The sequence below is a fragment of the Mustelus asterias genome, unplaced genomic scaffold, assembly GCF_964213995.1.
Source record: "Mustelus asterias unplaced genomic scaffold, sMusAst1.hap1.1 HAP1_SCAFFOLD_1787, whole genome shotgun sequence".
In the NCBI taxonomy this organism is placed as follows: Eukaryota; Metazoa; Chordata; class Chondrichthyes; order Carcharhiniformes; family Triakidae; genus Mustelus; species Mustelus asterias.
This window is the reverse complement of record NW_027591732.1, coordinates 5,001-27,500: the sequence shown is the minus strand read 5'-3', so window position 1 is coordinate 27,500 and position 22,500 is coordinate 5,001. Positions and strand designations below refer to the sequence as shown.

The window sequence follows — 22,500 nt, the reverse complement described above, 5'->3', positions numbered from 1 at the left end:
CCCCTTCCTGTTCACTCCCACTGTACACAATCCCAATCCCCTTCCTGTTCACTCCCACTGTACACAATCCCAATCCCCTTCCCGTTCACTCCCACTGTACACAATCCCAATCCCCTTCCCGTTCACTCCCACTGTACACAATCCCAATCCCCTTCCCGTTCACTCCCACTGTACACAATCCCAATCCCCTTCCCGTTCACTCCCACTGTACACAATTCCAATCCCCTTCCCATTCACTCCCACTGTACACAATCCCAATCCCAATTCCCTTCCCGTTCACTCCCACTGTACACAATCCCAATCCCAAACCCCTTCCCGTTCACTCCCACTGTACACAATCCCAATCCCCTTCCCGTTCACTCCCACTGTACACAATCCCAATCCCAATTCCCTTCCCGTTCACTCCCACTGTACACAATCCCAATTCCCTTCCCGTTCACTCCCACTGTACACAATCCCAATCCCAAACCCCTTCCCGTTCACTCCCACTGAACACAATCCCAAACCCCTTCCCGTTCACTCCCACTGTACACAATCCCAATCCCCTTCCCGTTCACTCCCACTGTACACAATCCCAATCCCCTTCCCGTTCACTCCCACTGTACATAATCCCAATTCCCTTCCCGTTCACTCCCACTGTACACAATCCCAATCCCCTTCCCGTTCACTCCCGCTGATCCCTGAATCTGTGCTGGCTGTCCGCCTCTCTCTCTCTCTACCCCCTCCTGCACTGACGGCCCGCCCGGATTGGGCTTCCTTTGGCCCACAACTCCCCCCCTCCCCACCGTTCTCCCAGAGTTTGCAAAGTCATCCTTACCTCCTCTCCGGCCGGTTCATCCGATATTCCTTCCTCTGCCTCTTTTCTGCCTCTGTAGGAGAGAGGGAGCCATTAGCGAGGCGGTGAGGGAGGGGGAGGGGGCGGTGAGGGAGGGGGAGGGGGCGGTGAGGAGGGGGGTCGGGGGTGAGGGGGGGCGGGGGTGAGGGGGCGGTGAGGGGAGGGGTGAGGGAGCCCTCACGCTGTTTGATCTTGGTCGACCCTCCAGTGTGGACAGGTCTGCAGGGGGCGCCAGGACCTTAGGGCGTGGTTACCCGTTGGCGGGGCTGCGGGAGCGGGGGTTTTGTGCTGGGGTGGGTTTGGGGGCTGCTGGGGTCCAGGGAGAACGGGAAGGGGGAAGGGAGGGATATGCAATTCTTCCCACCCGCCCAGCACCCGGTACACAATCGCAGTCCCCTCACGCACCGAGACAGCTGGGATCAATTGGAACCTCACCCCCCGATTCCAAAAACCCGGCACCGAGAGGGGACATGGCTTCAGAGAGAGGGAGAGAGAGGGAGAGAGAGAGACAGAGAGAGAGAGAGACAGAGAGAGAGAGAGAGAGAGACAGAGAGAGAGAGAGACAGAGAGAGAGAGACAGAGAGAGAGAGACAGAGAGAGAGAGACAGAGAGAGAGAGACAGAGAGAGAGAGACAGAGAGAGAGAGACAGAGAGAGAGACAGAGAGAGACAGAGAGAGAGAGACAGAGACAGAGAGACAGAGACACAGAGACAGAGACACAGAGAGAGAGACAGAGAGAGAGACAGAGAGAGAGACAGAGAGAGAGACAGAGAGAGAGACAGAGAGAGAGACAGAGGGAGAGAGAGAGAGAGAGAGAGAGAGAGAGACAGAGAGAGAGAGACAGAGAGAGAGAGAGAGAGACAGAGGGTGAGAGAGAGAGACAGAGGGTGAGAGAGAGAGACAGAGGGAGAGAGAGAGAGAGACAGAGGGAGAGAGAGAGAGAGACAGAGGGAGAGAGAGACAGAGAGAGAGAGACAGAGAGAGAGAGACAGAGAGAGAGACAGAGAGAGAGAGAGAGACAGAGAGAGAGACAGAGAGAGAGAGAGACAGAGAGAGAGACAGAGAGACAGAGAGAGAGAGAGACAGAGAGAGAGAGAGAGACAGAGAGAGACAGAGAGAGAGACAGAGAGAGAGACAGAGAGAGAGAGACAGAGAGAGAGACAGAGAGAGAGAGACAGAGAGAGAGAGAGACAGACAGAGAGAGAGAGACAGACAGAGAGAGAGAGACAGAGAGAGAGAGAGAGAGACAGAGAGAGAGACAGAGAGAGACAGAGGGAGAGAGAGAGGGAGAGAGAGACAGAGAGAGAGAGAGACAGAGAGAGACAGAGAGAGACAGAGAGAGACAGAGAGAGAGAGACAGAGAGAGACAGAGAGAGAGACAGAGAGACAGACAGAGAGAGAGAGACCAGAGATGTGTGGGTGAGGTTGATTGGTGGTGATAAATTGTCCCCTTGTGTCGGGGGGTGTAGCTCAGGTTCAGACGGTGGAGTTGTGTTGCTGGTTAAGGAGGAAATTAAACCATTTTGAGGAAGGATATTCACTCCGACAAAAAGTGTAATCTGTACGGGGAGAGCGAAGAGACACCAAGGGGGGAAAAACACTCGTAGGGGTGGTACAGAGAACCCCAAACTGTAGCGGTGAGGTTTTGGAATGGCATCAAACAGGAAGTGAGAGATGTGTGTGATAAAAGAACCTCTATCTCTGGGTAATTTTAGGAAGGATCAGCGCTCCCAAAGCTCGTGGCATTTTGCTACCAAATAAACCTGTTGGACTTTAACCTGGCGTTGTGAGACTTCTTACTGTGCTTACCCCAGTCCAACGCCGGCATCCCCACATCATGATTCTAACATGCACAGAGACTGGCCAAAGTTAGTCACAATATCATAGAGGGTAAATTCCAGGAGTGTGTCTGGGGGTGGTTTTCCAGACCAAAACGGTGAGAAACTAACTGGAAAACAGGCCAGTCTAGACCGAGGAATGTGTATTGATGACTAATTGGCTATCTCATTGGTCAGAACATTGAATACAAGAGTTGGGACGTCTTGTTGAAGTTGTACAAGACATTGGTAAGGCCACACTTGGAATACTGTGTACAGTTCTGGTCACCCTATTATAGAAAGGATATTATTAAACTAGAAAGAGTGCGGAAAAGATGTACTCGGATGCGACCGGGACTTGATGGATTGAGTTATAAGGAGAGGCTGGATAGACTGGGACTTTTTTCTCTGGAGCGTAGGAGGCTGAGGGGTGATCTTATAGAGGTCTATAAAATAATGAGGGGCACAGATCAGCTAGATAGTCAGTATCTTTTCCCCAAAGGTAGGGGAGTCTAAAACTAGAGGGCAGAGGTTTAAGGTGAGAGGGGAGAGATACAAAAGGGTCCAGAGGGGCAATTTTTTCACACAGAGGGTGGTGAGTGTCTGGAACGAGCTGCCAGAGGCAGTAGTAGAGGCGGGTACAGTTTTGTCTTTTTGTCTGGAGGGATGTCAGAAGTTACAGAGGGACATAGATAGGATGCAAGACTGGGCGGAGAAGTGGCAGATGGACTTCAACCCGGATAAATGCGTCGTGGTCCATTTTGGCAGTTCAAATGGGATGAAGGAGTACAATATTAAGGGAAAGACTCTTGGTACTGTAGAGGATCAGAAGGACCTTGGGGTCCGGGTCCATAGGACTCTGAAATCGGCCCTGCAGGTGGAGGAGGTGGTTAAGAAGGCGTATGGTGTGCTGGCCTTTATCAATCGAGGGATTGAGTTCAGGAGTCCGGGGATAATGATGCAGCTATATAAGACCCTCGTCAGACCCCACTTGGAGTACTGTGCTCAGTTCTGGTCGCCTCATTACAGGAAGGATGTGGAAAAGATTGAAAGGGTGCAGAGGAGATTTACAAGGATGTTGCCTGGATTGCGTGGCATGCCTTATGAGGATAGGCTGAGGGAGCTCGGTCTTTTCTCCTTGGAGAGACGTAGGATGAGAGGAGACCTAATAGAGGTATATAAGATGTTGAGAGGCATAGATCGGGTGGACTCTCAGAGGCTTTTTCCCAGGGTGGAAATGGCTGCTATGAGAGGATACAGGTTTAAGGTGCTGGGGGGTAGGTACAGGGGAGATGTTAGGGGGAAGTTTTTCACACAGAGGGTGGTGGGCAAGTGGAATCGGCTGCCGTCAGTGGAGGCAAACTCAATAGGGTCTTTTAAGAGACTCCTGGATGAGTACATGGGACTTAATAGGATGGAGGGTTGTAGGTAGGCCTAGAAGGTAGGGATATGTTCAGCACAACTTGTGGGGCCGAAGGGCCTGTTTTGTGCTGTAGTTTTTCTATGTTTCTATGTAAAAGCGTTGAGACAGTTCCATGGGTACGATGGGTATAGAGGGATATGGGCCAAACGCGGGCAATTGGGATTAGCTTAGGGGTTTTAAAAAAAAGGGGCGGCATGGACAAGTTGGGCCGAAGGGCCTGTTTCCATGCTGTAAACCTCTATGACTCTATGAGTCTAGTTATCGGAGGCCCCTTGGGGATGCAGGGTTGCTTCAGCGTGATTTGGACAGGCTGAGTGTGTGGGTATCTGCATGGTCGATGCAGTATAATGTGGATAAATGTGAGGTTATCCACTGTGGTAGCAATAATAGGAAGATAGATTCTTACTGGAATGGGTGTGAATCGAGAGAGGTGGATTCTCAGCGAGACCTTGGAGTCCTGGTGCATCAGTCGCTGAGAGTAAGCGTGCAGGTACAGCAGGCAGTAAAGAAGGCTAATGGTATGTTGGTCTTCATAGCGAGAGGATTGGAGTAGAGGGATAGGGATGTTTTGCTGCAATTGTACAGGGCGTTGGTGAGGCCACACCTGGAGTATTGTGTGCAGTTTTGGTCTCCTCATCTGAGGAAGGATGTCCTTGCTATAGAGGGAGCGCAGCGAAGGTTTACCAGGCCGATTCCTGGGAAGGCAGGTCTGTCATATGAGGAGAGACTGAGTGGGTTAGGATTATATTCACTGGAGTTTAGAAGAGAGGGGATCTCATAGAAACTTATAAAATTCACACAGGGTTCGACAGGGTAGATTCAGAAAGAATGTTCCCGATGGTAGGGGGAGTCCAGAACTAGGGGTCATAGTTTGAGGATAAGGGGGAAATCTTTTAGGACTGAGGTGAGGAGAAATTTCTTCACCCAGAGGGTGGTGAATGTGTGGAATTCACTCCCACAGAAAGTAGTTGAGGTTGTGAGATTTCAGGAAGAAATTAGATATCGCTCTTGGGGCTGAAGGGATTGAGGGATATGGGGGGGGAAGGGGAGGAATCAGGATATTGAATTTGATACTCAGCCGAGAATTCATAATGAACGGCAGAGCAGGCTGGAAGGGCCGAATGGTCTCCCCCTGCTTCTAGTTTCGATGTTCCAGACCCCATGTGTGAATAAGGCGTTGACGCCAAGTTCAACTTACCCAGGGTGAGACTTCTTAGCTGTTTGTTTTAATTTACGTTTTATTTCTCTCTCCTCCTTGGTCTGAGAGAGAGAGAGAGAGAAAGGTTACCCAAAACTCAACCAGCGATCGACCCAATCCCCTTCCCGTTCACTCCCACTGTACACAATCCCAAACCCCTTCCCGTTCACTCCCACTGTACACAATCCCAATCCCCTTCCCGTTCACTCCCACTGTACACAATCCCAATCCCCTTCCCGTTCACTCCCACTGTACACAATCCCAATCCCCTTCCCGTTCACTCCCACTGTACACAATCCCAATCCCCTTCCCGTTCACTCCCACTGTGCACAATCCCAATCCCCTTCCCGTTCACTCCCACTGTACACAATCCCAATCCCCTTCCCGTTCGCTCCCACTGTACACAATCCCAATGGACCCAAACCCCTTTCCGCTCACTCCCACTGTACACAATCCCAATGGACCCAAACCCCTTCCCGTTCACTCCCAATGTGCACAATCCCAATGGACCCAAACCCCTTCCCGTTCACTCCCACTGTACACAATCCAAATCCCAATCCCCTTCCCGTTCACACCCACTGTACACAATCCCAATGGACCCCAAACCCCTTCCCATTCACTCCCACTGTACACAATCCCAATGGACCCCAAACCCCTTCCCATTCACTCCCACTGTACACAGCCCAATCCCCTTCCCGTTCACTCCCAATGTACACAATCCCAATCCCCTTCCCGTTCACTCCCACTGTACACAATCCCAATCCCAAACCCCTTCCCGTTCACTCCCACTGTACACAATCCCAATCCCAAACCCCTTCCCGTTCGCTCCCACTGTACACAATCCCAATTCCCTTCCCGTTCACTCCCACTGTACACAATCCCAATCCCAAACCCCTTCCCGTTCACTCCCACTGTACACAATCCCAATCCCAAACCCCTTCCCGTTCGCTCCCACTGTACACAATCCCAATCCCCTTCCCGTTCGCTCCCACTGTACACAATCCCAATCCCCTTCCCGTTCACTCCCACTGTACACAATCCCAATGGACCCAAACCCCTTCCCGTTCACTCCCACTGTACAAAATCCCAATCCCAAACCCCTTCCCGTTCACTCCCACTGTACACAATCCCAATCCCCTTCCCGTTCACTCCCACTGTACACAATCCCAATCCCCTTCCCGTTCACTCCCACTGTACACAATCCCAATGGACCCCAATCCCCTTCCAGTTCACCCCCACTGTACACAATCCCAATGGACCCAATCCCCTTCCCGTTCACTCCCACTGTACACAATCCCAATGGACCCAGTCCCCTTCCCGTTCACTCCCACTGTACACAATCCCAATGGACCCAGTCCCCTTCCCGTTCACTCCCACTGTACACAATCCCAATGGACCCAAAACCCTTCCCCTTCACTCCCACTGTACACAATCCCAATGGACCCAAAACCCTTCCAGTTCACTCCCACTGTACACAATCCCAATCCCAAACCCCTTCCCGTTCACTCCCACTGTACACAATCCCAATGGACCAAAAAAAACCCTTCCCGTTCACTCCCACTGTTCACAATCCCAATGGACCCCAAACCCCTTCCCGTTCACTCCCACTGTACACAATCCCAATCCCAAACCCCTTCCCGTTCACTCCCACTGTACACAATCCCAATCCCAAACCCCTTCCAGTTCACTCCCACTGTACACAATCCCAATCCCCTTCCCGTTCACTCCCACTGTACACAATCCCAATGGACCCCAATCCCCTTCCCGTTCCCTCCCACCGTACACCAGGCCCCCCTCCCTTGGCCCCGTGCTCCCCCGAGCTTGAATCTTACCTTAGATTTTTTGCCTTTCTGCCCTTTCTTGAGATCCTGGTCCCCGGGCTGCGCCTCATCTCCGGCTGGTTCCTGTCCCCCCTGCTCTGCCTCCAGCAACTCTTGAGACGGTGTGACCCTGTGGGCCTGAGGGGCGGTGGTGTCTATGAAGTGGGGTTTGGAGAGGCGGTTCGGGGGAGGGAGGAAGGGGGACACAGGAGGGTGCGTAAGAAAGACTTCACTCAGACTCAACTGAGGTCACATCAGGAGAGACGTGAACCCTCGTCCCGCGACAAATGAGAACAACGCGTTGAACCAAGGACGCCAACGGGAATCTCACTGGTAACCAATCACACGCCGCCAACCCACCACCCCTCCCCCGACACCCCACATGGACCTGGAACCCAAGGGGGGGACCCTGCGATATCTTGGTTCAAAGCTTAGAACGCCTCGATTCCCTGTTCATCTTCTCTACCCCGGGGGAACAATCGCAGTAGCTCCAGACTCAACTTCACTCTGTATCTAACCCCGTGCTGTACCTGTCCTGGGAGTGTTTGATGGGGGACAGTGTAGAGGGAGCTTTACTCTGTATCTAACCCCGTGCTGTACCTGTCCTGGGAGTGTTTGATGGGGACAGTGTAGAGGGAGCTTTACTCTGTATCTAACCCCGTGCTGTACCTGTCCTGGGAGTGTTTGATGGGGGACAGTGTAGAGGGAGCTTTACTCTGTATCTAACCCCGTGCTGTACCTGTCCTGGGAGTGTTTGATGGGGGACAGTGTAGAGGGAGCTTTACTCTGTATCTAACCCCGTGCTGTACCTGTCCTGGGAGTGTTTGATGGGGGACGGTGTAGAGGGAGCTTTACTCTGTATCTAACTCCGTGCTGTACCTGTCCTGGGAGTGTTTGATGGGGGACAGTGTAGAGGGAGCTTTACTCTGTATCTAACCCCGTGCTGTACCTGTCCTGGGAGTCTTTGATGGGGACAGTGTAGAGGGAGCTTTACTCTGTATCTAACCCCGTGCTGTACCTGTCCTGGGAGTGTTTGATGGGGACAGTGTAGAGGGAGCTTTACTCTGTATCTAACCCCGTGCTGTACCTGTCCTGGGAGTGTTAGATGGGGGACAGTGTAGAGGGAGCTTTACTCTGTATCTAACCCCGTGTTGTACCTGTCCTGGGAGTGTTTGATGGGTGACAGTGTAGAGGGAGCTTTACTCTGTATCGAACCCCGTGCTGTCCCTGTCCTGGGAGTGTTTGATGGGTGACAGTGTAGAGGGAGCTTTACTCTGTATCTAACCCCGTGCTGTTCCTGTCCTGGGAGTGTTTGATGGGGGACAGTGTAGAGGGAGCTTTACTCTGTATCTAACCCCGTGCTGTACCTGTCCTGGGAGTGTTTGATGGGGGACAGTGTAGAGGGAGCTTTACTCTGTATCTAACCCCGTGCTGTCCCTGTCCTGGGAGTGTTTGATGGGGGACAGTGTAGAGGGAGCTTTACTCTGTATCTAACCCCGTGTTGTACCTGTCCTGGGAGTGTTTGATGGGGGACAGTGTAGAGGGAGCTTTACTCTTTATCTAACCCCGTGCTGTACCTGTCCTGGGAGTGTTTGATGGGGGACAGTGTAGAGGGAGCTTTACTCTGTATCTAACCCCGTGTTGTACCTGTCCTGGGAGTGTTTGATGGGGGACAGTGTAGAGGGAGCTTTACTCTGTATCTAACCCCGTGCTGTACCTGTCCTGGGAGTGTTTGATGGGTGACAGTGTAGAGGGAGCTTTACTCTGTATCTAACCCCGTGCTGTACCTGTCCTGGGAGTGTTTGATGGGGACAGTGTAGAGGGAGCTTTTCGGAGAGTGTCTTGGACTGTACCTGATTGGACGTCTGTCTCAGTGAGTTGTGGCATGAAGGTGGATTTGGTCCTTGGCTTCTTCTGGGCTGTTTTCTTTCCTGGTTCGGCCTTGGAAGAAAGAGCAAAGAACATTACAGCACAGGAATAGGCCCTTCGGCCCTCCAAGATGTCCTAACTTAACTAAACAAAAAACTCTCCCGTCCCATTAGTAACAGGGAGGTGGAGGAGCAGATAGGGAAACAGATCCTGGAGAGATGCAGTAATGGCAGAGTTGTTGTGATGGGAGACTTTAATTTCCCAAACATAGATTGGAATATCCCAAGGGTAAGGGGATTGGATGGGGAGGAGTTCGTTAGGTGTGTTCAGGAGGGTTTCCTGACACAGCATGTGGACAAGCCTACAAGAGGCGAGGCTGTACTTGATCTGATACTGACCAATGAGCCTGGACAGGTGTCGGATCTCTCAGTGGGAGAGCATCTTGGGGATAGCGATCTATCTCCTTTAGGCTTGCATTGGAAAAAGAGAGGATCAGGCAAGCTAGGAAAGCGTTTATATGGAGTAAGGGGAAATATGAAGACATAAGGCAGCAAATTAGAGGAGTAAATTGGAAGGAGGTATTCTCGGGGAAATGTACTGAAGAGAGGTGGCAGTTTTTCAAGGAATGTCTGTCTAGAGTTCTACAGGACAACGTTCCGAGCAGACAGGGAGGAGTTGGTCGGTTAAAGGAACCGTGGTGCACGAAAGCTGTGCGGGACCTAGTCGAGAAGAAAAGGAAAGCGTACAAAAGGTTCAGAGAGCTTGGCGAAGATTGGGATCTCGATGAGTATACGGCTTGTAGGAAGGGACTAAAGAAGGAAATTAGGAGAGCCAGAAGGGGTCACGGGAAGACCTTGGCAGGTAGGATTAAGGAAAACCCTGAGGCGTTCTATAAATATGTGAAGAGTAAAAGGATGAGACGTGAAGGAATAGGGCCTATAAAAGGTGAAGGCGGGAAAGTCTGTACGGAACCAGTAGAAATGGCAGAGGTGCTTAATGAGTATTTTGCCTCGGTTTTCACAGAGGAGAAGGACCTGGGTGGATGTACTGCGGGCGTGCGGTGGACTGAAAGGATTGAGTATGTGAACTTTAACAAAGAGGTTGTGCTGGAATCTTTGAATGGCATCAAGATAGATAAGTCGCTGGGTTCGGATGGGATGTACCCCAGGTTACTGTGGGAGGCGAGGGAAGAGATTGCAGAGCCTCTGGCGATGATCTTTGCGTCGTCGATGGAGACGGGATAGGTTCTGGAGGATTGGAGGATTGCAGATGTGGTTCCTATTTTCAAGAAGGGGAATAGGGATAGCCCAGGAAATTACCGACCGGTGAGTCTAACCTCAGTGGTTGGTAAACTGATGGAGAAGATCCTGAGGGACAGGATCTATGAGCATTTAGAGAGGTTTAGTATGCTCAAGAATACTCAGCATGGCTTTGTCAAGGGCAGATCGTGCCTTACGAGCCTGGTGGAGTTCTTCGAAAATGTGACTAAACACATTGATGAAGGGAAAGCGGTAGATGTGGTTTATATGGATTTTAGCAAGGCATTCGATAAGGTCCCCCATGCAAGGCTTCTAGAAAAAGTGAGAGGGCATGGGATCCAAGGGGCTGCTGCCCTGTGGATCCAGAACTGGCTTGCCCAAAGGAGGCAGAGAGTGGGTATGGACGGGTCTTTTTCTAAATGGAGGTCGGTCACCAGTGGAGTGCCCCAGGGATCTGTTCTGGGACCCTTGCTGTTTGTCATTTTCATAAATGACCTGGATGAGGAAGTGGAGGGATGGGTTGGTAAGTTTGCCGATGACACGAAGGTTGGTGGGGTTGTGGATAGTCTGGAGAGATGTCAGAAGTTACAGAGGGACATAGATAGGATGCAAGACTGGGCAGAGAAGTGGCAGATGGACTTCAACCCAGATAAATGTGTAGTGGTCCATTTTGGCAGGTCAAATGGGATGAAGGAGTACAATATAAAGGGAAAGGCTCTTAGTACGGTAGAGGATCAGAAGGACCTTGGGGTCCGGGTCCATAGGACTCTGAAATCGGCCCCGCAGGTGGAGGAGGTGGTTAAGAAGGCGTATATGTGCTGGCCTTTATCAATCGAGGGATTGAGTTTAGGAGTCCGGGGATAATGATGCAGCTATATAAGACCCTCGTCAGACCCCACTTGGAGTACTGTGCTCAGTTCTGGTCACAGGAAGGATGTGGAAAAGATTGAAAGGGTGCAGAGGCGATTTACAAGGATGTTGCCTGGATTGAGTGGCATGCCTTATGAGGATAGGCTGAGGGAGCTCGGTCTTTTCTCCTTGGAGAGACGTAGGATGAGAGGAGACCTAATAGAGGTGTATAAGATGCTGAGAGGCATAGATCGGGTGGACTCTCGGAGGCTTTTTCCCAGGGTGGAAATGGCTGCTACGAGAGGACACAGGTTTAAGGTGCTGGGGGGTAGGTACAGGGGAAATGTTGGGGGTAAGTTTTTCACACAGAGGGTGGTGGGCGAGTGGAATCGGCTGCCGTCAGTGGTGGTGGAGGCAAACTCAATAGGGTCTTTTAAGAGACTCCTGGATGAGTACATGGGACTTAATAGGATGGAGGGTTATAGGTAGGCCTAGAAGGTAGGGATGTGTTCGGCACAACTTGTGGGGCTGAAGGGCCTGTTTTGTGCTGTAGTTTTTCTATGTTTCTTAATCAGTCCGTCTCCCTCCATTCCCTCCCTATCCATGGACCCATCCACACGCCCCTTAAATCTTCCCGCTTCCACCACCTCCTCGCATTCCAGGCACCCACCACTCTCTGCGTGAAAAACCTCCCCCCCCCGTACATCTCCCTTAAACTCTTCCCCCCCCCCTCTCACCTCGGACCTGTGGCCCCCCCGCGTAATTGACAGCTCCACCTCTGGGGGGGGGAAAAGCCTCTGACTATCCACCCTGTCTCTCTCTGCCTCTCATCGTTTTGTAGACCAGGTCTCCCCCCCCCCCCACTCAGCCTCCCTCTCTCCAGTGAAGACAATCCCCACTTTATCCAACCTCTCCTCACAGCCAACGCCCTCGAGACCAGGCCAACATCCCGGGGAACCTTCTCTGCACTCTCTCCAAAGCTTCCTTCTGGCAGTGTGGCGCCCAGAACTGTACGCAACACTCCAAACGCAGCCGAACCAAGGTTGTGTAAAGCTGCCATGTGATTTCCCAACTCTTGTACTCGATGCCCCAGCCAATGAAGGCAAGCGCGCTGTACGCCTTCTCAATCACCCTGGCCTCCTGTGTTGCCAATTTTAGGAAACTGTGGACCCACACGCCCAGATCCCTCTGTATGTTAATGTTCCTCAGAGTTCTGCCACTATACAGTATCATTCACACCTAAACCTGACCCTCCAAAATGCTCTCTCAGACTGGGCAATCCCAGATCCTAACCGCTCGCTGTGTGAAAAAACTCCCTCCTTCTGTCTCCGTGACCACCCCACAGTGCGGCGCTCCCTCAGCACCGACCCTCCCACAGTGCGGCGCTCCCTCAGCACCGACCCTCCCACAGTGCGGCGCTCCCTCAGCACCGACCCTCCCACAGTGCGGCGCTCCCTCAGCGCCGACCCTCCCACAGTGCGGCGCTCCCTCAGCACTGACCCTCCCACAGTGCGGCGCTCCCTCAGCACTGACCCTCCCACAGTGCGGCGCTCCCTCAGCACTGACCCTCCCACAGTGCGGCGCTCCCTCAGCACTGACCCTCCCACAGTGCGGCGCTCCCTCAGCACCGACCCTCCCACAGTGCAGCGCTCCCTCAGCACCGACCCTCCCACAGTGCGGCGCTCCCTCAGCACCGACCCTCCCACAGTGCGGCGCTCCCTCAGCACCGACCCTCCCACAGTGCGGCGCTCCCTCAGCACCGACCCTCCCACAGTGCGGCGCTCCCTCAGCACCGACCCTCCCACAGTGCGGCGCTCCCTCAGCACCGACCCTCCCACAGTGCGGCGCTCCCTCAGCACTGACCCTCCCACAGTGCGGCGCTCCCTCAGCACCGACCCTCCCACAGTGCGGCGCTCCCTCAGCACCGACCCTCCCACAGTGCGGCGCTCGCTCTGCTGTGTTAGAAACCTTTGCCTTGCCGATGGGATGTGTCCTCGGAGTTCCATACCTTCTCTGCATCTTCTGCTATGTGTATTCCAGCTATTTCCGACATAGTCCGGTCTTTTTTCCGTCCCGGTGTCTTGCCTCTGTGGGGGTGGGGGATCGGAGGGGGAAGTGGTTGTTATATTGCCCGCGGTTTTGTGATATCAGCCCCCTGCCAGCTTGTAGCCATCCCGTGTTACAGCATTGTTCCCCAGTTCAGGAACCCATAGGTGAGACGCACCGCGGCCATTCGTCGGGGAGGATTGGGGGCCCGTGCGTTGCTCAGCCGGATGCCGCGACGAGACTTGGATCCAGCTTGGGGGCAGCCTGGCAGAGTCACCGTGGTTTTGTTAAAGGCGGGTGACGTGGAACCCGTTTACTGGGGCGCTCCGAGGGAGCCGCCTGTCCCGGGGTTAAAGGGGAACCTGTAGATGTGCTGTCCTGCGATTCGCAGAGGGAGATTCCTGCACTGGGCAGGCACGGTGGCACAGCGGGTTAGCACTGCCGCCTCACAGCGCCAGGGACCCGGGTTCGATTCCCAGCTCGGGTCACTGTCTGTGCGGAGTCTGCACTTTCTCCCCGTGTCTGCGTGGGTTTCCACCCACACTCCAAAAGATGTGTAGGTTAGGTGGATTGGCCACGCTAAATTGCCACTTTAGTGTCCAAAGATGTGCAGGTTAGGTGGATTGGCCATGCTAAATTGCCCCTTAGTGTCCAAAGATGTGTAGGTTAGGTGGATTGGCCATGCTAAATTGTCCCTTAGTGTCCAAAAGATGTGTAGGTTAGGTGGATTGGCCATGCTAAATTGCCCCTTAATGTCTAAAGATGTGTAGGTTAGGTGGATTGGCCATGCTAAATTGTCCCTTAGTGTCCAAAATATGTGTAGGTTAGGTGGATTGGCCATGTTAAATTGTCCCTTAGTGTCCAAAGATGTATAGGTTGGGTGGATTGGCCATGCTAAATTGTCCCTTAGTGTCCAAAGATGTGTAGGTTAGATGGATTGGCCATGCTAAATTGCCCCTTAGTGTCCAAAGATGTGTAGGTTAGGTGGATTGGCCATGCTAAATTGTCCCTTAGTGTCCAAAGATGTGTAGGTTAGATGGATTGGCCATGCTAAATTGCCCCTTAGTGTCCAAAGATGTGCAGGTTAGGTGGATTGGCCATGCTGAATTGTCCCTTAGTGTCCAAAGATGTGTAGGTTAGGTGGATTGGCCATGCTAAATTGCCCCTTAGTGTCCAAAGATGTGTAGGTTAGGTGGATTGGCCATGCTAAATTGCCCCTCGATGTCCAAAGATGTGCAGGTTAGGTGGATTGGCCATGCTAAATTGTCCCTTAGTGTCCAAAGATGTGCGGGTTAGATGGATTGGCCATGCTAAATTGTCCCTTAGTGTCCAAAGATGTGTAGGTTAGGTGGATTGGCCATGTTAAATTGTCCCTTAGTGTCCAAAGATGTGTAGGTTAGGTGGATTGGCCATGCTAAATTGTCCCTTAGTGTCCAAAGATGTGTAGGTTAGGTGGATTGGCCATGCTAAATTGTCCCTTAGTGTCCAATGATATGCAGGTTAGGTGGATTGGCCATGCTAAATTGTTCCTTGGTGTCCAAAGATGTGCAGGTTAGGTGGATTGGCCATGCTAAATTGCCCCTTAGTGTCCAAAGATGTGTAGGTTAGGGTGGATTGGCCATGCTAAATTGTCCCTTAGTGTCCAAAAGATGTGTAGGCTAGGTGGATTGGCCATGCTAAATTGTCCCTTAGTGTCCAAAGATGTGCAGGTTCGGTGGATTGGCAATGCTAAATTGCCCCTTCGTGTCCAAAGATGTGCAGGTTAGGTGGATTGGCCATGTTAAATTGTCCCTTAGTGTCCAAAGATGTGTAGGTTAGGTGGATTGGCCATGTTAAATTGTCCCTTAGTGTCCAAAGATGTGTAGGTTAGGTGGATTGGCCATGCTAAATTGTCCCTTAGTGTCCAAAGATGTGCAGGTTAGGTGGATTGGCCATGTTAAAATGTCCCTTAGTGTCCAAAGATGTGTTGGTTAGGTGGATTGGCCATGCTAAATTGTCCCTTAGTGTCCAAAGATGTGTAGGTTGGGTGGATTGGCCATGCTAAATTGTTCCTTGGTGTCCAAAGATGTGTGGGTTAGGGTGGATTGGCCGTGCTAAATTGTTCCTTGGTGTCCAAAGATGTGTAGGTTGGGTGGATTGGCCATGCTAAATTGCCCCTTAGTGTCCAACGATGTGTAGGTTAGTTGGATTGGCCATGCTAAATTGTCCCTTAGTGTCCAACGATGTGCAGGTTCGGTGGATTGGCCATGGAGGGTTATGGGGATAGGGCTGGGGGAGAGGGTCTGGGTGAGATGCTCTGTCAGAGGGTCGTTGAATGGCCTCTTTCTGCAGTGTAAGGTTCACACATGCTGTCGATAAAGGGGAACCAGTGGAGGTTCTGTACTTGCGTTTCGAGAAGGCTTTTGATAAGGCTGCCGCACCGAGTATTATTGTGGAAACATGGTGTTGGGGTGTAAGCTAGGATTGAAAATTGGCAGGCGAACAGGAAACGGAGAGTGGGCATAAATGGGTCTTTTTCTGGGTGGGAGGATGCGGGGAGGGGTGTCCCATAGAGACCAGCGCTGTACCGAACCTTAGTTAGGCCTCATTTGGAATATAGTGTTCAACTCTGGTCGCCACACTACCAGAAGGATGTGGAGGCTTTGGAGAGGGTACGGAAAAGATTTACCAGGATGTTGCCTGGTCTGGAGGGCATTAGCTATGAGGAGAGGTTGGAGAAACTTGGTTTGTTCTCACTGGAGGTTGAGGGGAGACCTGATAGAAGTCTACAAGATTATGAGGGACAGAGTGGATAGTCAGAAGCTTTTTCCCCCCAGGGTGGAAGAGTCAGTTACTCGGGGGGCACAGGTTTAAGGTGCGAGGGGCAAGGTTTAAAGGAGATGTACGAGGCAGATTTTTTACACAGAGGGTGGTGGGTGCCTGGAACTCGCTGCCGGGGGAGGGAGTGGAAGCGGATACGGTCGTGAGTTTTAAGGGGCGTCTTGACAAATCCATGAATAGGATGGGAATGGAGGGATACGGACTCCATAAGGGCTTAGGGTTTTGGTTCAGTCGGGGCAGCATGATTGGAGCAGGAGGGCCTGTTCCTGTGCTGTCTTGTTCTTTGTTCTTTGACAGGGCAATGGAGGACTTAGTTAATGGTAGGGCGTTGGGGAGAGTTACAGAACAAAGAGATCTCGGGGTACAGGTTCATAGCTCCTTGAAAGTGGAGTCACAGGTGGACAGAGTGGTGAAGAAGGCATTCGGCACGCTTGGTTTCATCGGTCAGAACATTGAATACAGGAGTTGGGACGTCTTGTTGAAGTTGTACAAGACATTGGTAAGGCCACACTTGGAATACTGTGTACAGTTCTGGTCACCCGATTATAGAAAGGATATTATTAAACTAGAAAGAGTGCGGAAAAGATTTACTGGGATGCTACCGGGACTTGATGGATTGAGTTATAAGGAGAGGCTGGATAGACTGGGTCTTTTTTCTCTGGAGCGTAGGAGGCTGAGGGGTGATCTTATAGAGGTCTATAAAATAATGAGGGGCACAGATCAGCTAGATAGTCAATATCTTTTCCCAAAGGTAGGGGAGTCTAAAACTAGAGGGTGTAGGTTTAAGGTGAGAGGGGAGAGATACAGAAGGGTCCAGAGGGGCAATTTTTTCACACAGAGGGTGGTGAGTGTCTGGAACGAGAGGCAGTAGTAGAGGCGGGTACAATTTTGTCTTTTAAAAAGCATTTAGACAGTTACATGGGTACGTTGGGGAGAGAGGGATATGGGCCAAACGCGGGCAATTGGGACTAGCTTAGGGGATTAAAAAAGATATGGACAAGTTGAGCTGAAGGGCCTGTTTCCGTGCTGTCAACCTCGAGGACTCTTTGACAGTCTGGACTAATGACGATTCAGGAACAGCGAGCGATTCGGAAAGTGAATCGAACTCTATTGTTTTTTCGCCAGGGGACCTCAGTGCTGAGGGATCGCTCTGAGACGCAGAGGGACCTGGGCGTCCTGGTGCATCAACCACAGAATGCCGGTATCCGGGAACAGTCGGGAATTCGGAAAGCGGATGGAATGATTATCGCCGAGGGGAATCGATCGCTAAAGTAGCACGGTGATGCTTCAGTTGTACGGGGTGCTAGTGAGTCCACACCTGGAGTGTTGCGTACAGTGTCCCTATCGAAGGAGAGATATAAATGTGTGGGAAAGCGTTCGGAGAACCAGACGAAGAGCAGGAACGGGCGCTGGACTCACGAGGGAAGGTCGGAGAGGTACTGCTCGTAGCCGCTGGAGAGAGCGAGAGAGATGGTAGCGGTTGAACTTACTGAATGTCCGCCGGCAAGTCGGAGGGTGGTCCTTGGGGGGCCATTACTGCACCTCCAATCTGGGGGATAATACAGCCAGGATCAACATTGGACGGAGCGGAAACCCCTTCCCAATCACTCCCACTGTACACAATCCCAATCCCCTGCCTGTTCACTCCCACTCGACACAATCCCAATCCCCTTTCCGTTCAGTCCCACTCGACACAATCCCAAACCCCTTCCCGTTCACTCCCACTGTACACAATCCCAATCCCCTTCCCGTTCACTCCCACTGTACACAATCCCAAACCCCTTCCTGTTCACTCCCACTGTACACAATCCCAATCCCCTTCCCGTTCACTCCCACTGTACACAATCCCAAACCCCTTCCTGTTCACTCCCACTGTACACAATCCCAATCCCCTTCCCGTTCACTCCCACTGTACACAATCCCAAACCCCTTCCCGTTCGCTCCCACTGTACACAATCCCAATCCCCTTCCCGTTCACTCCCAATGTACACAATCCCAATCCCCTTCCCGTTCACTCCCACTCGACACAATCCCAAACCCCTTCCCGTTCACTCCCACTCTACACAATCCCAAACCCCTTCCCGTTCACTCCCACTGTACACAATCCCAATCCCCTTCCCGTTCACTCCCACTGTACACAATCCCAATCCCCTTCCCGTTCACTCCCACTGTACACAATCCCAATCCCCTTCCCGTTCACTCCCACTGTCCACAATCCCAATCCCCTTCCCGTTCACTCCCACTGTACACAATCCCAATCCCCTTCCCGTTCACTCCCACTGTACACAATCCCAATCCCCTTCCCGTTCTCTCCCACTGTACACAATCCCAATCCCCTTCCCGTTCACTCCCACTGTACACAATCCCAATCCCCTTCCCGTTCACTCCCACTGTACAGAATCCCAATCCCCTTCCCGTTCACTCCCACTCTACACAATCCCAATCCCCTTCCCGTTCAGTCCCACTGTACACAATCCCAATCCCCTTCCCGTTCACTCCCACTGTACACAATCCCAAACCCCTTCCCGTTCACTCCCACTGTACACAATCCCAATCCCCTTCCCGTTCACTCCCACTGTACACAATCCCAATCCCCTTCCCGTTCACTCCCACTGTACACAATCCCAATCCCCTTCCCGTTCACTCCCACTGTACACAATCCCAATCCCCTTCCCGTTCACTCCCACTGTACACAATCCCAATGGACCCCAAGGGTGAACGGTGGGAAGCTTTTCCCCGGGTCGGTGGTGACGTTCACGAGGGGTCATAGGTTCAAGGTGAAGGGGGGGAGGTTTAACACAGATATCAGAAGGACGTATTTTACACAGAGGGTCGTGGGGGCCTGGAATGTGTTGCCGGGCAAGGTGGTGGAGGCGGACACACTGGGAAGGTTTAAGACTTATCTAGACAGCCATATGAACGGAGTGGGAATGGAGGGATACAAAAGAGTGGTCTAGTTTGGACCAGGGAGCGGCGCGGGCTAATTGTTCCTTGTTTCTCGTTTCAAGGCTTCATTCTATGATCATCTTGCTGGTGCCAGTACAGAGCGAGACTGCGGATAGTTGGGAACCTGTCTCGGGGGCAGGGAATTCATATGGTGTTCGTGGAAGTGGAAATGAATAGAGTTGGGAAGCATTTTCCGATCGGGGCCATTGTGATCTCCTGGACTCGTTTCGATCGCCTCAGGGGGTCGGAGAGGAATTTCCCAGATTTTTTTTTCCCCATATTGGCCCTGGGGTTTTCACTCTGGGTTTTCGCCTCTCCCTGGAGATCACATGGTCTGGAATGGGGGGGTGGGGGTAAGTTAATAGGTTGTGATGAACAAAGCATCGTAGCTGTGAGGGACAGCTCGGTGGATAGGATATTAGAACATAGAACATAGAAAGCCACAGCACAAACAGGCCCTTCGGCCCACAAGTTGCGCCGATCACATCCCCACCTCTAGGCCTATCTATAGCCCTCAATCCCATTAAATCCCATGTACTCATCCAGAAGTCTCTTAAAAGACCCCAACGAGTTTGCCTCCACCACCACCGACGTCAGCCGATTCCACTCACCCACCACCCTCTGAGTGAAAAACTTACCCCTGACATCTCCTCTGTACCTACCCCCCAGCACCTTAAACCTGTGTCCTCTCGTAGCAACCATTTCAGCCCTTGGAAATAGCCTCTGAGAGTCTACCCTATCCAGACCTCTCAACATCTTGTAAACCTCTATCAGGTCACCTCTCATCCTTCGTCTCTCCAGGGAGAAGAGACCAAGCTCCCTCAACCTATCCTCATAAGGCATGCCCCCCAATCCAGGCAACATCCTTGTAAATCTCCTCTGCACCCTTTCAATGGCTTCAACATCTTTCCTGTAATGAGGTGACCAGAACTGCGCGCAGTACTCCAAGTGGGGTCTAACCAGGGTCCTATAAAGCTGCAGCATTATCTCCCGACTCCTAAACTCAATCCCTCGATTAATGAAGGCCAGTACGCCGTACGCCTTCTTGACCGCATCCTCCACCTGCGAGGCCGATTTAAGAGTCCTATGGACCCGGACCCCAAGGTCCTTCTGATCCTCTACACTGCTAAGAATGGTACCCTTCATATTATACTGCTGCTTCATCCCATTGGATCTGCCAAAATGGATCACCACACACTTATCCGGGTTGAAGTCCATCTGCCACTTCTCCGCCCAGTCTTGCATTCTATCTATGTCTCGCTGCAACTTCTGACATCCCTCCAAACTATCCACAACACCACCTACCTTGGTGTCGTCAGCAAACTTACCAACCCATCCCTCCACTTCCTCATCCAGGTCATTTATGAAAATGACAAACAGCGAGGGTCCCAGAACAGATCCCTGGGGCACTCCACTGGTCACTGACCTCCATGCAGAGAAAGACCCCTCCACAGCCACTCTCTGCCTTCTGCAGGCAAGCCAGTTCTGGATCCAGGATGTAGGATGTAGATTGGCTGGAAAATTAGGCGGGGATCCTGGATTCAGGATTCAATCCTGGACCGGGGAGCGGCGCGGGCTTGGAGGGCCGAAGGGCCTGTTCCTGTGCTGTATTGTTCTTTGTTCTTTGACCCCAAACCCCTTCCCGTTCACTCCCACTCTACACAATCCCAATGGACCCCAAACCGCTTCCCCGGTTGGGCCCCAAGTCCATGCTTTCCCTATCCGAATTCCCGCCGAATCCTCTACCTTTAACTTCTGTGCCAATGTTTTTGGCTTTGCGGTGTCGGTTGGTCGTTGGCGGAAGCGGATCTCTGTTTGTTCCTCGGGCTCTCTCCCCGCCTCGGTGATCACCACACCGGCTGGCCTACCCTTGCGGGGCATCTTTGGCCGTTTGAATTCCTCCTTGGCGCCGCCCTTGGCTTCCTCGGGCACCCTCCGCATCTTCTCCTTGGAGGCTGGCGGCGGGAGCTTGTGGGCGGGTTTGGGGGGCAGGGGTGGGGCCTTGGCCGCCTCCCCCTCGGCACTGGGCGGGACCCGCCGCGGGATGCGCTCCAGAGGCGGCACTGGCTCCTTGATGTCCTCCGGCTGAACGGGGCGCAGGAGCCCGGGGGAGGGGACCAGGGGCTCCACGGGGGACAGCGCCAGGGGCGGGCTGGGCTTGCGGGGTCTGGGGGGCGGTTTGGGCTTGACGGCGATCATGACGGGCACGGGCGGCTGGGGGGTGGGGAGACGTAGGCTGTCATCCAGCACGATCGTCGATCCCTCCGTCTCCTCAAAGTCCAGGGAGAGCTGCCAACTCTTCTCGAGGGCTTCCTGAGCTTGGCGCCGTCGCTCTGCGTCTGCCGGGGGGGGGGGGGGGGGGGCAGGGGTGGGGGGGGGGGCACACAACATAGAGCGTCCATTATTGTAGCCAATCTCAGACATGGCAAACCTATCCCCCTGCCCACCTGCACCCACCAACTCTCCCCTCGGGGAATACAGCAACCCGCCTTGGGCACCAACTCTCCCCAAGGCCTCCCCTTGGGCACCGAATCTCCCCAAGGCCCCCCAATGGCACCAACTCTCCCCAAGGCCTCCCCATGGGCACCGACTCTCCCCAAGGCCTCCCCTTGGGCACCGAATCACCCCAAGGCCCCCCAATGGCACCAACTCTCCCCAAGGCACCCCCAATGGCATCGATTCGCCCCAAGGCCCCCCCATGGGCACTGACTCTCCCCAAGGCCCCCCAATGGCACCAACTCTCCCCAAGGCACCCCCAATGGCACCGACTCTCCCCAAGGCCCCCCCATGGGCACCGACTCTTCCCAAGGCCCCGTCACGGGCACAGACTCTCCCCAAGGCCCCCACAATGGCACCAACTCTCCCCAAGGCCCCCCATGTGCACCGACTCTCCCCAAGGCCCTCCCCATGGGCACCATCTCTCCCCAAGGCATCCGCTTGGGCACCGACTCTCCCCAAGGCCCTCCTACGGGCACCGTCTCTCCCCAAGACCTCCCCTTGGACATGGACTACCCCCAAGGTCCCCCCATGGGCACCGACTCTCCCCAAGGCCCCCCAATGGCACCAACTCTCCCCAAGGCACCCCCATGGGCACAGACTCTCCCAAGGCCCCCCCATGGGCACCGACTCTTCCCAAGGCCCCGTCACGGGCACAGACTCTCCCAAGGCCCCCCCAATGGCACCGACTCTCCCCAAGGTTCCCCCACGGGCACCGACTCTCACCAAGAAAGCAACAATGGCACCAACTCTCCCCAAGGCCTCCCCTTGGACACGGACTCTCCCCAAGGCCCCCCCATGGGCACCGACTCTCCCCAAGGCCTCCCCACGGGCAATGTCTCTCCCCAAGGCCCCCTCAATGGCACCAACTCTCCCCAAGGCCCCACCACGGGCACCGACTCCCCCCCAGGCTCCCCCATGGGCACTGACTCTCCCCAAGGCCCCTCCATGGGCAATGTCTCTCCCCAAGGCCCCCCCATGGGCACCGACTCTCCCCAAGGCCTCCCCTTGAACACTGACTCTCCCCAAGGCCTCCCCTTGGACACGGACTCTCCCCAAGGCCTCCCCTTGGACACGGACTCTCCCCAAGGTCCCCCCATGGGCACCGACTCTCCCCAAGGC

The 22,500-nt window shown here is 53.4% G+C and overlaps 2 protein-coding genes across 2 annotated transcripts in view; both read right to left on the bottom strand.

Annotated features, from left to right (window-relative positions):
* LOC144488701 (uncharacterized) overlaps positions 1-17,479 on the bottom strand; it is a 27,911-nt gene extending 10,432 nt beyond the window's left edge. Inside the window, exons 1-6 of the mRNA XM_078206789.1 lie at positions 17,427-17,479; positions 13,079-13,157; positions 8,947-9,034; positions 7,106-7,248; positions 5,274-5,335; positions 818-869 (exon numbers count right to left, since the gene is read on the bottom strand). Coding sequence (XP_078062915.1) covers positions 818-869; positions 5,274-5,335; positions 7,106-7,248; positions 8,947-9,034; positions 13,079-13,157; positions 17,427-17,470 — 468 coding nt within the window. The 5' untranslated portion in view covers positions 17,471-17,479. The remainder of the gene's footprint in view (positions 1-817; positions 870-5,273; positions 5,336-7,105; positions 7,249-8,946; positions 9,035-13,078; positions 13,158-17,426) is intronic.
* The window catches only part of LOC144488702 (uncharacterized), a gene marked incomplete at its 5' end in the record, with an annotated part of 9,211 nt that continues 4,180 nt past the window's right edge, over positions 17,470-22,500 (bottom strand). Inside the window, 2 exons of the mRNA XM_078206791.1 lie at positions 17,470-17,478; positions 20,629-21,221. Of these exons, the coding sequence (XP_078062917.1) occupies positions 17,470-17,478; positions 20,629-21,221 (602 nt within the window). The remainder of the gene's footprint in view (positions 17,479-20,628; positions 21,222-22,500) is intronic.